This window comes from Bufo gargarizans, chromosome 5 (genome assembly GCF_014858855.1).
Source record: "Bufo gargarizans isolate SCDJY-AF-19 chromosome 5, ASM1485885v1, whole genome shotgun sequence".
NCBI classification, from domain to species: Eukaryota; Metazoa; Chordata; class Amphibia; order Anura; family Bufonidae; genus Bufo; species Bufo gargarizans.
In genome coordinates, this window is record NC_058084.1 from 391,538,339 (window position 1) to 391,553,859 (window position 15,521).

Here is a 15,521-nt window from a genome sequence, read left to right on the forward strand (position 1 = left end):
TTCAGTGTTTTTAACCCGTACCTAGTTTTGGATCACAATCAGTGATGGAAATCACTGACCAAACACTGACCATGTGAAAAAGGTACGGCCATGAGTGACGTATATGCTGAGAACTTTACGCCAAATGGTGCATATTCCTTTTTGGAATTCATTGTGGAAATGCAAAGGATAATATCCACAGTAGGTATCCGCGACGCAGTGTAAACTGGTATGATTTTTGTTGTGAAAATTTTCTGTTGCATGAGCATGAGATTTTTTAAAATATCATCCACTTTGCTGCTACTGAAAATGTTGCAGATTTTCTGCATGTGATTCCTGTGCAATATATCTGCAGTGAGTATGCCGCGTGTAGCCATGATTTATATTCTGTAGTAGGAAAACTGAACATTGTGAGTGACTGCAGGCACACCAGAATTTCCAGGTTTGTAGTAGTATCGTTCTTTAAACCCTTCACGACATCTTCCGTACATGTAAGGGGGATGTCGGGTCTCTTAAGATGGCGCCATAGCTGCTAGGTGCCTGCTGTTTCATGCAGCAAACACCTGTGGTCATTTAACCCCTCAGATACCATTGAGAAATGTGACCACGGTGTCTGAGAGGGCTGAAAGCAGGAAGCGTGCGCAGGAATGCTTTGTCCTGGAGGAGATCGGGGAAAGCGTTCTTTGCTGGTAATGAGCCTGAGCCTGTATTAGGCCTGAGCTTGAGCCTGCATTGCATATTACAGTTCAGGCCAGCAGGTGGCAGCACTGAATTGTACTATAGCGATTTCTCTATAGAATCATGGAGCAAATTCCATTATTCTATGCAAATTGCAATCTGATGATTGCAAGGTGGGGTCCACTTGGGGACATCAAAAAAGTTAAACTTTTTTTTAGAAATATAAAATTTCAATCCCCTTTGCCCAAAATCAAGATAAATAAACAATTTTTAAAAAATAACACCATGGGCATAGCCGTGTGTGAAAACTGTGCTAAACTGCATTAAAATATAAAAAATGAATGTCATAACGGAAAAATAAATAAAAATGGCCAATTGACTTTTTTTTATCAGTATACTTCCCAAAAAAAATTGAATAAAAAGTGATCAAAATGTCATACACACCCTAAAATGGTATTAGCAAACACAACAAATTGTCCTGAAAAAATAAGAGCCCTCAAACAGCTCCATAGGAACAACTAGAAAAAAAAAAAAGTTATGGGGGTCAGAATACAGTGATGACAAATTTTTAAAAAGTACATTTTTCTTTTAGTATTAAAACTCAAGAAAAACTATGCAAGTGTGGTATTATCATAATCATACTGACTCGTAGAATGAAGAGCATGAGTCAGTTTTACCAGCATAATGAACACCGTCAAACAAAACCCATAAAATTGTGGCAGGATTCCTTTTTTCTTTCCCAATTCTATCCTATTTGGAATTTTTTTCCAGCTTCCCTCTACATTGTATGCCTTATTAAATGGTGGCATTAGAAAGCACAACTTGTTCCATAAAAGACAGGCCCTTATATGGCTACGTGAATAGAAAAATAAAAAAGTTATGGGTCCTGGAAGGCAGGGAGCGGAAAACGAAAAATGGAAAATAGCTAAGTCAGGAAGGGGTTGATGCTGCTGTTTTTCTGCTGTGGTAATTTACCAGAATAATCAGATGTTCCATTGAAGTGGATAGGATTTTGTAAACCCTGCACACAATTATATATATATGAGTAAAATAAATGAATAAAAAAGTAATATATATCATTCTTACTTCGCCAGTGATTTAAAACCAAACCATATAATATGGGTAAATACGTGACTATGTTCCACTTTTATCTTCCCCTGCAAGGACTTGTTCACAAGTGTGGTCTTTGCTGTACTTCTAATGCATGGTTTTATTTCTATAATTAGGTGTATTTTTTTTTTTTTTATCATCTGGAAAACATTTTCATGACGTTTTACACATTAGTAAAACAAAAAAAGTGCCAAAAATGCAGCTAAATGGACAAGTGTGAACACACCCTTTGTGAACACAGACTGCAGATCCCACTACAGGGGCTGGTCAGTTTCCTATATTGATGACCTATTCTGAGGATAGGATATCGATATAGGAAACAAGCCTACCTCTTAGGTCCCTTTCACATGAGCGTGATTTCTGCGCGGGTGCAATGCGTGACGTGAACGCATAGCACCCGCACTGAATCCTGACCCATTCATTTCAATCCGTCTGTACATGAGCGTTTTTTTTCACGCATCAGTTCTGCATTATGTGAAAAAAAAGCATGTTCTATATTCAGTGTTTTTCACGCAGCCCTGACCCAGTGAAGTGCATGGGTCTTCAGTGAAAAACACATTGCATCCGGAAGAAAGTGCGGGTGCGATGCGTTTTTTCACTGAAGGTTTCTAAGAGATGTTGTTTGTAAACCTTCAGTTTTTTATCACGCACATGAAAGACGCATCAAAACGCACGCACAGAAAAAACTGAACAACTGAACGCAATCGCAGACAAAATCGACTGAACTTGCTTGCAAAATGGTGCGAGTTTCACTGAACGCACCCGGACCTAATCCGTCACGCTCGTGTGAACTCGGCCTAAGACTGTGAAAAAAAAGTCCACTCCATAATAACCTGTGTTATAATCCAGAGCTGTGTTCACAATGCTGCATTGCAGGCTCCAGAGCTGAAATGTCACAGAACCGTCCTACTGTGGAAAGTATATTCTTCACGCGAGGCACAGTCTAGTAATCTGAGTAGAGTGAAAAGTACAACCATATTATAGGCGCTAACGCAATCAAGATTATAACTCATCGAAAAAGTAATACAACTGCAAAATAACGTGTTTACACAAGAATTATTGTAAAATGGTGTTCAAAGGTGGACATGTCCTTTAAGTACAGAACCCCTTTAATACACATGCAGTAGTACGCAATATCTACTTTACATATTTGATTTCCTGTATTTCTTCTTTTAACTGTTTACTTTAGCTATGTTCATTTTTAAGGGCTCATTCAGATGGCAGTATGCTATCCGCAAAAATGCGGATCAATTTTTTGCGGATTAGATGCTGACCCATTCCCTTCTATGGCGCCCTTTTCTATTCCACAGTTCCGCAAAACAAATGAAACATGTCCTATACTTGTCCGTGAAAATCAGGACATGGCCCCATTGAAGTCTATGGGTCCGCAAAAATACTGAATGCTATCCGATTTTTTTGCAGATCCGCAAAAAAACGGATAGCATTCAGTATTTTTGCGGACAGCATACGGCCTTCTGAATGAGCCCTAACTCTGTCTATATAGCAATTTTCCCTTATGACCGCTGATAAAAATAATGCCCCCTTTAGGAGTCATGAAGCATCTTTTTTTCTTTTACATTCTAGCTATAACGATGTGCCACCTAAGACTAATAAAAAGGTTAACAGCTACCATCCATCCTGGTGGGGAGGTGGTTTAGTGACATGGAACAATGAATGACTAGTTCCTTGATTTACTATAAATATAGTCATTTAACACCTTTTACTACTGTGCAACCTTTTCTTGTTTATCATTCCACCCTTGGGTGCACACAAATGTCAAACAGAAATTTATGTGTCCCATCTCCTCTGGCCCATTACTCCCCGGGACAAGCCATAGGCTGCATCTGAAAACAACACTAGCCCATGAAGGTTACATTTTTGAGTAACTAACATCCTGTATTTTGGTGTTGCTTTGCTCTTCGCTGACAGTTACACATTACCAAAATTTATTTTCTGAAGTTAATTGATATCCCAGATTTATCCATTACACAACTCCCAGCCCTTCCAACCCCTACATGCTTGACAAGTTATTATATTTACTTAGTGAATCCTATGTGTGCTGGATCCTTCTCGGAGGTGGTCTATTAGGGCAGACCCATATGCTTTCTGTTTGGGAAGAAAGCAGTCACTGTTGTCATACTGTTACACAGGGTATTCTTTTTCATTGATGCGACTCCCTTGGGGATAATATTATGCCATAGCTCCTAATGCTAATGGAGCCTACGTGGGTCTTATTATGTGGTAATGCAGAAGAAAAGGCGAAAATAGACAGTGTAATTCAAGGAAGATTGTGAGGCCACATGTGGAAACTATATGGAAGTATCTTACATGGTGGAGCTAAATTGATTTCCAGGAACTCAAAGATAAATTACAAACACAGTGGCAATATTGCTGTTTTACTATGAGAAAACCTAACCAGGGAGGTAGCTGTGAGTTAGTGGTTTCTTTTAGGAGCTCTCCTCCATTTCAACATATCTAGGCAGTTGGCTGGTTTCTTGTGCCACTAAGGTTGGTTTCAGATAGCTGAAAATCATTAGCATTTTTATGTCCACAGATTAACATGGGAAAATGATTGTGAACTCCCCAGAGTAATACATTTGGAAAAATAAAATAAAAAATAACAGGCAACACATGAGCCTTGCTGCGACAATAATTACAGGAGTCATCAAAGCAAAAAAGTAGGTCTTACAGTATGCCACCAAAGTCCAGCTTACTGTGACCCTCACCAATTGCTAGAATTCAAGAATTAAATTTATTTTTATTTTTACACTGATGACCTATGCTCAGGATAGAAAACAAGATAGACTCAGACTCAGAGAAGAGTCAAAAGAACCACCCTATAAATGCACCTCCAACAATGACCATAGGTAAAAGTTTATATATGAAGTTTATTAGACAACTAAAACAGACAGACACATAAAAAAAATGGTATACAATATGAACAGCGTGTCGGTAACAGAATAAAACCGACACATACAGAATCCACTGAGCGTCCACAAATCAGGACATGAAATATATGCCAGCTATACACAATATCAACCTATAGACTGCATGTAGACAATGTTAAATAAGGTATGGCCACTAATGAATAAAAGTAGACCACAATGAGGTCAAAAAGTAAGAGCCAGAACCTTCCTCAAGAGGGGACCCTTGAGGAAGCCGGACTGCGCCAGCGATACACGTTGGACATCTCTCAATTTGGTTCAGATCCACAGCACCAGCTGCTTATACAGGTTCTGGCTCTTACTTTTTGACCTCATTGTGGTCTTCTTTTATTCATTAGTGGCCATACCTTATTTAACATTGTCTACATGCAGTCTATAGGTTGATATTGTGTATAGCTGGCATATATTTCATGTCCTGATTTGTGGATTCTGTATGTGTCTGTTTTATTCTGTTACCGACACGCTGTTCATTTTGAATACCATTTTTTTTTATGTGTCTGTCTGTTTTAGTTGTCTAATAAACTTCATATATAAACTTTTACCTATGGTCATTGTTGGATGTGCATTTATAGGGTGGTTCTTTTGACTCTTCTCTGAGTCTATCTTGTTTTGTATCATTTCAAACCACCCTCCTGCACTCCCTGGATTATTTGTATTTATTGGTGTGCCCCCTCCTTCCACACTTTATGCTTAGGATAGGTCATCAGTGTCTGATTGGTGGGGGTCTGACACCCGGCACCCCGCCGATTAGCTGTTTGAGAAGGCACCGGAGCTTGGAGTAGCAGCATGGCCTTCTCACAGATTAGCCTAGCCCATGTGATGTTATGTTCATCAGTCATACGGCCTAGGCGCAGCTCAGTCTCATTTAAGTGAATGGGGCTGAGCTGAGATACCAAGCACAGCCGCTATACAATGTAAGGATATGTAGGATATGTTGAATTTAATTTCGGGAATCTGCTGTATTTAAAGCCAACCAGAGATTTTAGTTTCAGCTGCATTGACTTGATTTTATTCACCTAGCGATGTGATGTGAGACTAATGCCGTTTTTATACTGCTTCTATTACAGCATTTGACCTCACATCAACTTATTCTACATCACGAGAAGTCAATGAATCTGCTAAGCTTATACACATCTCCTTCATTACCCAACATCACCTTGGCACTCCCTCCTGCTGCTCCTCAACTCAGTGTAAGTAGAACATTTAATATAAATATGTCAGACTGTATTGATTCAAGAGAAAGTGTTTTTTTTTTTACATCTAACCTATTTTCTCACGACATAATATTTTATATCTGCTGCCACCATAGCTAACATTTACACAGGGTCACCCTTCTGTCTGAAGTACAAATATATTCAGTACATCTAATAACTTCTTTGTGGTCGTGGCAACCAAGAACGTGTCTGCCCTAAGTGAGCTACCCTAGCCCTAGGCGGTCAGAGTTGTGCCGTGACCGTGTCGAGGAGGGACACCTGAAAGAGGGCATCCCCTTAGAGTGTAGCGGAGAAAAGGGGTGGGTGGGAGGGAGGACTTTGCACAACGTACGCTTGTGGGAGGGCGCCGGCCGTTGAAGTAGGTGGCCAAGCCCCTCCCACAAATACAGGCCAATGAATCGGCCTTACACTTGTGGTCGTGGCAACCAAGAACGTGTCTGCCCTAAGTGAGCTACCCTAGCCCTAGGCGGTCAGAGTTGTGCCGTGACCGTGTCGAGGAGGGACACCTGAAAGAGGGCAAAAGACATACTGGTAGGCAGAAGTGTTTTATTGCAAGTTTACAGAGCTAAAGTCTGAAAGGCTGCCGACATTTCGGTTCTAGGGTGTGGTATGTAGCGTTTGAAACAAGACGAGTGCCAACGCCCCAGTTTCTGGATGACATACGCAGGTACTCGGTTTCTGGAGGCCGCGGATGCCGCGCCTATGCGGAACGAGTGGCCCGAAATGGTGGCAGGGTCGCCGCCTGTGCTGGCCACTAGTGACCTCACATGGGATACGAACTGCTGGGTGGTAAGCGGTACCACCCCGAAGGGCAACAATGGACTGTTCGGCCCGGCCCCGGACAAAGCGGACCGTAACTGACGAAGCACTGAGACGGGACACCAGCGATGTGCTGTGGGAAAGTAGGACACCTGGACAGGGGGTCCCACCTGGGAAGTCTTGGTCGTCTTGAGCAGTAATGTAAACCCGTCGGAGTTCTGGACCAGTTGGCTGACTGTAAGGAAGCTGTTGCTGCCTGGGGAACAGGTAAATTCCCCAGGTCTCAGAAAGCCGTAGAAGGCTAAGTAGATGGCTGATTTAAGTACCAAGCTGGCCAAAACCCCGAAAGGATTACCGTCCAAGGCGTCGGACATCTTGCGGAAAAGGGGCCCGGTGACCGGCTGCCTGCGTACTTGGCTTTGAGGCCCGCACTTGCTCAACCCCTTGAGGGTGGCTTTGACAGTGTGTAAGGTGAACACTGATGCTAGTTCGGGGTGGCTAACAGAGAGGAAATGTTGTACTCCCGCCAGGTATGACCTAACTGTGGCGTGGGAGAGCTTGCGTACAGAGTGGCAATAACCGATGAACGCCAGGATGTACTCTGGAAAACTGGCGTCCTCCTGAGGACATTCTCCTTGAAACCTGCAGAACGTCTTCCACCCGGTGTTGTACGCCCTGGTCGTGTTAGGCGAGAGGGAATGGCGTCTCAGAGCGTGGGCCGTGTCAAGGTGGTCGGCTACACTAGCCTTAAGGACTCGAGAGGAGGGATGGAGGCGCCCGTCGAATCCGCCTCTGGCATGATCTGGAAAAAACGGGAGAAGTTAGCCCTCGACAAGGCGTCAGCAGCCCCGTTTCGCGCACCTGGCACATGCGCGCTGAACACATGGAAGTGGTGTTGCAATGAGAGCTGCACTAATCGTCTGAGAAAGCACATGACTTGGCTGGATTTTGATAGCCCGCTGTTGAGAATGTCAACCACGGCTGTGTTGTCAGTTACGAACAGTACAGACTGCCGTGCCCAGAATTTGCCCCAGATGTGGGCGGCCACCACGACGGGGTACAGTTCGAAAAGCGCCGAGGTCTGCAGGAAGCCCGGGATTTGTCCGACCTCGGCAGGCCATGCGTCTGCCACCCAGTGGGTGCCGAAAATGGAGGCAAACCCTGAGCCCGCAGCTGCATCTGAAAAGACTGTAGGCGACTGACACGACAGCCCGGGTACGAACAAGGAGACCCCGTTCCACTGACTCAGGAAATGGTCCCACATGTGGAGGTCCGCTAGGGCCTGGCTGTCCAAGCACACTGGGCTGTCCTGTTCTGGGGCGGTACTTAAGAGTGCGAGTAGGCGGGATATGAATGCTCTGCCCTGCGGGATGATGCGCATGGCAAAGTTCAACATGCCTAGTAGACTCTGGAGGTCAGCCTTGGTGACCACGGCCGTGACTGAGAACCTGTGGATGACTCCTCTGATCCTTGTTAGCTTGTCCGCCGGCAACCTAGCTAGCATATGCTGGGAGTCCAATTCTATGCCCAGAAAGGTGATGACTGTGGCCGGGCCTTCTACTTTCTTGGGGGACACCGGGACACCTAACTGGGAAAAGCACCTGAGTAACTTGCCCAGCCCTAGGGGGAGTGCCCCTGGCCTCTCAATCAGTAGGAAGTCATCCAAGTAATGGATGACAAACTCACAGAGGACGGTGTGTTCCAAGATCCAGTGGAGTGCCTGGGCCAATTGATCGAAGAGCCAGGGGCTACTCTTGGACCCGAAGGTGAGCTTGGTGGAAAAATAGTACGAGCCTTTCCACTTGATGCCGTGCCACTGCCAGAGGGCTGGCATGATGGGAAGCAGCTTGAAGGCATCTGATATGTCGGCTTTGGACAACCAGGACCCTGGGCCCGTTGTCATGATGATGGCGATAGCCTGATCTATGGAAGCGTATCTCATGCCCACTTCTTCTGAAGGAATGAGGGAGTTGAGGCTGGGGATTTGGGAGCCGTGTGGGGCCGACAAGTCGATGATGAGTCTCTCCTTCCCGCTGAACTTGCCTGTGACTACCCCCACGGGACTGACTCTCCAGCGTTGAAAAGGGGGCACCCCAAAGGGACCGATAAGGAACCCCTTACTTAGCTCGGCCTCTATTAGTACGTCTACCGAGGCGGGATTCCTTTCGGCCGACTGAAGGTTTTTGCACTCGTGTGTGGATTCCGGAGTCGTGATCAGTCCCGTGTGGAAGCCCTCGTGAAATCCTGTGACCAGGAACTGTACAAACCCAGGGTTGTGGTGACCTTGCAAGACCTCTCGTAGACGGCTGATATTGATCACACTCATATAATTTTTTATCGACTTTAATGAGCATGCTACTCGGGGGTGAGCCCTGAAACAATTGGTACAGATATGCAACAACCGGCACTGCCCAAAATTACAAGAGGCGTAGTTAAAGTTGTTGCATATCTGTGCCCTCCCTAACTGGACGATGGGCCGGCCCAGCTTGTCTACCGAGTTGGGGGGCCTGAAGACCTCAAGAGGACCAGCTGCTGAGCTGGAGGGGTGGGATGCCGTGCTGACGGCGGACTTGTCGCACCACTCGACCGAGTGGAAGATAGACTGACAGGCAGTACAGGAGGGAGCTTTCAGACCTGCAAAGTGTCTGCAGAAGAGCTCAGTGTCTAGGTTGGCCCAGTCAGTAACGTGTTGAAACTGGGAGAGAGCCGCTGACGCCTTGGCTGCAAATGAACAGTGGTAGTCATAGAACGCGGTTCCCCCGTACCTATGACCCAACTCTGTGACCTTGAAGAGGTAGAGATCTAGTTCCTCCCTCCTATCCGGCCTGACAGTGCAAATGACATCCCTAAATAGACTAAATGCAATAACAAATTCCGGGATGGACAGCTTGCGGTTGAGTCGGTGGTCTCGGCTCCTGAGTACCACTGACACTTCTCCACAAGCTATAATCTTGTTGTCCGAAAGGTCCCTGGAGGCTACGAGTAGCGACGCAAGATTGACATCCCTACCCTCCAGGATGTCCTTCCTGATGTTGAGCGGGACGTAGTGGGAGGGAGTCACGTTAGGGACGGACTGGGCAGAGCGAACGTCTGCCATGGCCGAGGTGGAGGCGACCGGAGTCTCATGGGAAGAAACTGGAGCGACTGTGCTGCGAGCTTCGATGGACTCCAACCTCGCCTGCATGGATGTGACGGCCGACGTCAGACTGTTCAGCAAGACGTGTATTTGAGACAAGGAAGTTTGCATCGTCGTTGCAGGGGGGTCACCGATGCTGGGTGCCAGGGAGTCTCTCCACAGCCGATATAGCTCGGTTTTCCTGGCAGTTGCCGGGAAAGGAACGCCCCGCTTTCTCAACTCAGCCATCAGCCTAGGAACTGTCCAAGCACGTAGGGACGGTGTACTGCCCCTCTCAGGTGTCTGAGCCACGACCTCGTCCACCGACGCGTCGACAATGTCGGATGCGCGTGACATCGTGGCTGTGGAAAGAGTGACGTGACATGACCGTCTAGCGTGGATGGTTGCTGGCACCCGTGCAGCTATCTAAAATTGAACAGTGAACAAATCCCGTGAGGCATCCACACTGCACCAGAAGAGCCGTGAAGAAGTGGCTAGGATCCGCCACCCGGAAGTCCATGCGAGGACCTGACATACTTACCAACTGAGACTGACTATGGACTGACTTCCACGGAAGTGAAGAATGAAAAGAAATGACCTGTGCGTTGAGACAACCGTGAGACCCCAGTCTGAAGGCATCCACTACCCGCCCCCCCGATGTCTACCCCACTACCTTGGTAGCCAAGAACAATCAATTTGGGATCCCACCAACTTCTTCCTGCCTAAACCACGTATGGAAGCCTGGAAAACAACAACGAAACAATGCAAGCCGGTCAATGCGTGAAGCTCTATTGCCAGGCCGTGTGTGCGAGGTGAGGTGTGGTGACTGGTGGGAGCGGGTGTTTTTTTTTTTTTTTTTTTTTTTTTTGAAGCCCTACCTGTCTAGGCGGCACAGCGGCCCATGCCAGACTTTGATGTAGGCGAGGAGCGAGCCGCTGCGTGCCCCGCCGGGCTCCATGGCAACCGCGTGGGGAACGCGGAGTTCCCTGGTGCCATGGACCACGTGGGTATGAATTCGAGGCAACGGCTGGCACTCCCCGCATACACGAGACGTGTGCCACGTGGAGAGCTGACGCGTGTCCCTGACAGGGTGCCCAGTGCGGGGCCCTTTCTGCCCGGGAGGCGCCATCCGCCGGCTGGGCACCTCTGCCGCGTGGGGAGCAGCGCAGCACTCTGGCGTGCGGTCGGCTCAGGGGGGCCCCTGACAACGGGGGCCCCATCTTGCCGAGACTAAGCTGCCGCGTGGGGGGCCTCACCGGTCCCTGATGGAGCGCCCAGTGCGGGGGTGCCCCCCCCTTTTTTTTTTTTTTTTTTCTCTGAGGCCGCCCCCCCGCCGGCTGGGCATCTCCACCGCGTGGGGAAACGGCGCTGCCCCCTGGCCTGGGGGGAAGCCTAATTGGACATGCCTCCCCCCTTCTGTTTTGAAACGTGCCACGTGGGGGGCGCATCACTCCCTGATGGGGCGCCCAGTGCGGGGGTGCCCCCCCTGCTCCACGAGGGGCCGCCCCCCGCCGGCTGGGTACCTCCACCGCGTGGGGAAATGACGCTGCCCCCTGGCCTGGGGGGAAGCCTAATTGGACATGCCTCCCCCCTTCTGTTTTGAAACGTGCCACGTGGGGGGCGCATCACTCCCTGATGGGGCGCCCAGTGCGGGGGTGCCCCCCCTGCTCCACGAGGGGCCGCCCCCCGCCGGCTGGGCATCCCCACCACGTGGGGAGAAACGCGCCCCCTGGCAATGGGAAAAATATGCGCCAGGTTCATGCTGCCTGCGCTGCCCCCCAGGCGGGGAATCGGGCCAGCGCAGGCCGTGTGCAGCTGAGACGGGGGCGGGGACCGGGCGGGGAGTTCGGCCCGCCTGTGACCGCCGGCTCCGCCCCCCGGAGAGCGGCGCTGTGTGTGAGCTTTGAGCGGTGGAGGGAGGGGGTGCCGTGAGCGTGGTTCAGTCCCCCCCCTCCCGGAGGCTGCCGAGGTGCCGCGTGTGGCACGGCCAGCGATGGACGGACGCAGCGGGTGGCGGCCCCTACGTACCAAAGGGCCGCCACTGCGCCGATGCCTGCGCTTACCTGGGAGCACGGAGGAACAGCCAGGTACGTGCGCACGCCGGAAGGATCAGGACTTTGCACAACGTACGCTTGTGGGAGGGCGCCGGCCGTTGAAGTAGGTGGCCAAGCCCCTCCCACAAATACAGGCCAATGAATCGGCCTTACACTTATTGTGGAAATAAGGACAACTCTTTTAGGCCACCTTCAGACAGTTGCAATGGGGCCAGATTTTAATGTCTAGATTATGGCCCTAATGCATGGACCTCCAGTGGTTCCACTAAACATAATGTACGTACATCACCACAGACCCATCTAGTAATCTATGCTAAATTCAGTTGTATATACCATAGTGGTTATTGATGCAACTTCCATAGGGTCAGTGCAGAGGTGGACATCTGGTTGGCCACATGGGTTGTGGAAACCTAAGCCAGGCTTTCACTCAACAGGCATTGCAAGAAAGGAGAAAGAACTGATGAGTCAGACTCCCTTTCGCTCCTAAAAAGCAGAGGACAGGGTTTATGGATGACCAAGAAATGGGTCCTTCATGTCCTGGATAAAGGTTGGGGGGTTGTAGAGCTATAGCTCTGTTATAACATTCAAGAGTGTTATAATGAAATGCTACATCTTGTAATCTAATATTCAGCATGTCATGTACTTTCTGCTTCTTTTGACTGCATTCAGTACTTTTGCAGCCAGGAATCTTTCAATCATTTTGTACTCCATCAGCCAGTAATCTTTCAATCTTGTTTTCTCTATTAGCCAAAGGTCGTTCAATCTTTTCTATTGCTGTTAAGTGTATACTTCTGCATTCCCCTTGGAACCCTATTGCAAAACTATACATCAAGTCACAGCGCTTATATAAGTCTCTTTGCACCAGTGAGCGTAAATTTATATAAATTGTATAGAAATGCAAACTGTACATATACAGTGGCGATCAAAATTAGAGAACAACACGCAATTTCCGAAATGTCAAGGTCACAGTGTAGTCCTATGTGAATATATCCTAACATGAGTAAAATAGCAGTATTTTAAGATTATTTCATAAATTGTATATATTCTAAAACACTGAATAAAAAATGTAAATGAGATAATTGAAAAAGAACACTGATCAAAATTAGACAACACTTTCAGATACCTGCACGTTATTGGTGTTAATCTGGCAACTGGTGCTAATTTCCTTAATGATCTGACAATGACAAACGCTATTTAACTGGCAGCCTAACTTTCCAGTTTTCACTGACTTTGCCAAAATGGTGTGCCGTTCCAAAGTGACTGAAACCCTATGGCAGCAGGTTGTCCAGATGAAGGCCAAAGGGGTGACCCTATCAGCCATAGCAAGAGAAATTGGTCGGTCCAAGTCTGTGATTTCTAGAATATTGCATCTTTACAACATCACAAACTCATTCAAGTCCCCCAAGAAGGCTGGCCACCCTCGAAAGACAAATGCAAGAGAGGACAGTATAATGCGGAGAATCTCCATGGGTAATCATTTCAAATCTGCAGCTGGAATTGCTCGCCAGTTCAGCACTGAAGAGTATCTGTCTCGTCAAACAGTGTCTCGACGTTTAAGAGCATTTGACTGAAAGCCCACTCTGCAGTGACCAAACCTCTAGCAGAAAGAATCAAAAGGCTAGACCCACCTTTGCTGAGGAGCATGTTGTGTGGACAGAGGAGAGAGAAGTGCTCCACAGTTCATTTTAGTGATGAAAGCAAGTTTAATTTATTTGGGTCTGATGGGAAACATTATGTTTGTCGACAAACTGGAGACAGACTGAACCCAAAGTATGTAAAGAAGTCAGTGAAAGGTGGAGAAGGAAGTGTCATGGTTTGGGGAATGTTTTCTGCAGCAGGAGTTGGACCTCTCATATAGCTACATGAATGCAGGTGTGTATCAGAACCTTCTTTACCAACACATGGTTCCTTCCTTGCGTTCATCACTTAATCAGCCAGCAATTTTCATGCAGGACAATGCCCCCTGTCAAAAACGGGTAAAGCCGTTCCTTGAAACTAAAAACATTGAAACAATGAAATGGCCAGCCCAGAGTCCTGATCTAAACCCAATACAAAACCTCTAGAAAATCCTTGGTGACAAAGTTATGGTCAAGAAACCCACAACAGTCACAGAACTGCTGAAGAGACTGGAAGAAGAGTGGACCAAAATCCCACCAGAGCAGTGTGAGAGACTAGTGATGTCCTGTGGCCGCAGATGTGCTGAAGTCATTCAAAGCAAGGGCCTGTACATTTCTACTGATTGCTGACTGTTTAAATGTAGCTAGAATCTTTTTCTGTGCTGCAGTCATTGCTGTTCTCTAATTATGATCATCAGTTTTTTTGAAAAATAAAGGTTTTATGTTGATATACTTTAGCTATTTTCTGTTCTAATGGCATGGTGTTCCCCTTACAAAAAATCCTTCAAATGATGATCAATGTAGATTACATTATAATGTTCATAAATTGTTCTCTAATTTTGATCACCAGTGTATTTAACCCTTCACTTTGAACCCAAGAATATAAAATGTTTAAAGCTCTAGTATCTTCTTACATTTGACTGTAAAGTGTTAACATCTCAAGGTCCATTTTGCATGTTTGAGAATCTAAGGCCTCATGCACACAACGGTTGTGTGTTTGGCGGTCCACAAATCGCGAATCTGCAAAACACGGATGGCGCCCATGTGCGTTTCGCAATTTGCAGAACGGCACGGGCAGCCTTTAATATAACTTCGTATTCTTGTCTGCAAACGGAAGGGAGCAACGGATGCGGCCCCATTGAAGTGAATGGGTCTGCATCCGAGCCGCCAAAAAACTACAGCTCGGAGACGGACCAGACCAGAACAACGGCCGTGTGCATGAGGCCTTTGGGGCATATTTATTAAGACCGGTGTTTTAGATGCTGGTCTTAATAAAGCCCCATAGCTGGCGGTGGATCCTCTGAAATTATAAAGAGGCGCCGGCCTCTAAATAACTTTGGCGCATCCAGCGCCAGCTCTAAATGTAAGACAGCTTCCTAGTTGTCTTACATTAAAACCATTTTCTATGCCTAAAACAGGCGTAGAAAGTGATGAATGAGACTGGCCTGCCGGCCCACCTGCTTCCCCGCCCACAGCACGCCCACAATTTTAGACCTGGCGTGAGCAGGGAGTAGTCACAGATAACTGTTGTGCTGCCATATGCGCCTGAAATGCATCGGAAGTGACCTCTAAATGTTTGCATTAAGTAAACTTCATTAAATGGATTTCTTGATTCTTTATTTTTAAGAGATTTGTTTGAATCCAATAACAAAAGATTTGTATTTGTCTAGAATCCAAATACTTGATAAATTCAAGACAAATTTGATTAGTTTCAATCAATTTGCTAATCTCTTATGATATGTCATATAAGCATGGTAGGCAGCTACATCCTCCACAGTGGACAACTGCAGCCTCCACAATGACTTGACCGTAGGAGCTGTTAGGATGGGTTCACATTGCGTTTTATGCAACTGTTTGATATATATAAGTTAGAATTAAAAGAAAACCAAAATGCAGCAAACCATGATTTTGTAAAAATTTTTATTTTTTTTTTACAATAGAACTCTATGGTGAACAGATGCCACTGTATGGCGTCCGTCTGAGGCACCCGTTTAAAGTATACATTTTTGTATACCAACCAAATGAATCCAAATTTTTATGAGCTGCTTCAG

The 15,521-nt window shown here is 46.8% G+C and overlaps 1 protein-coding gene across 4 annotated transcripts in view; it reads left to right on the plus strand.

The window, feature by feature from the left end:
* The window catches only part of HDAC9 (histone deacetylase 9), a 503,853-nt gene that overhangs the window by 461,151 nt on the left and 27,181 nt on the right, over nucleotides 1–15,521 (plus strand). For all 4 annotated transcript variants that reach the window (XM_044293917.1, XM_044293915.1, XM_044293916.1 and 1 more), the window contains one exon: nucleotides 5,780–5,902. In XM_044293917.1, the coding sequence (XP_044149852.1) occupies nucleotides 5,780–5,902 (123 nt within the window). The remainder of the gene's footprint in view (nucleotides 1–5,779; nucleotides 5,903–15,521) is intronic.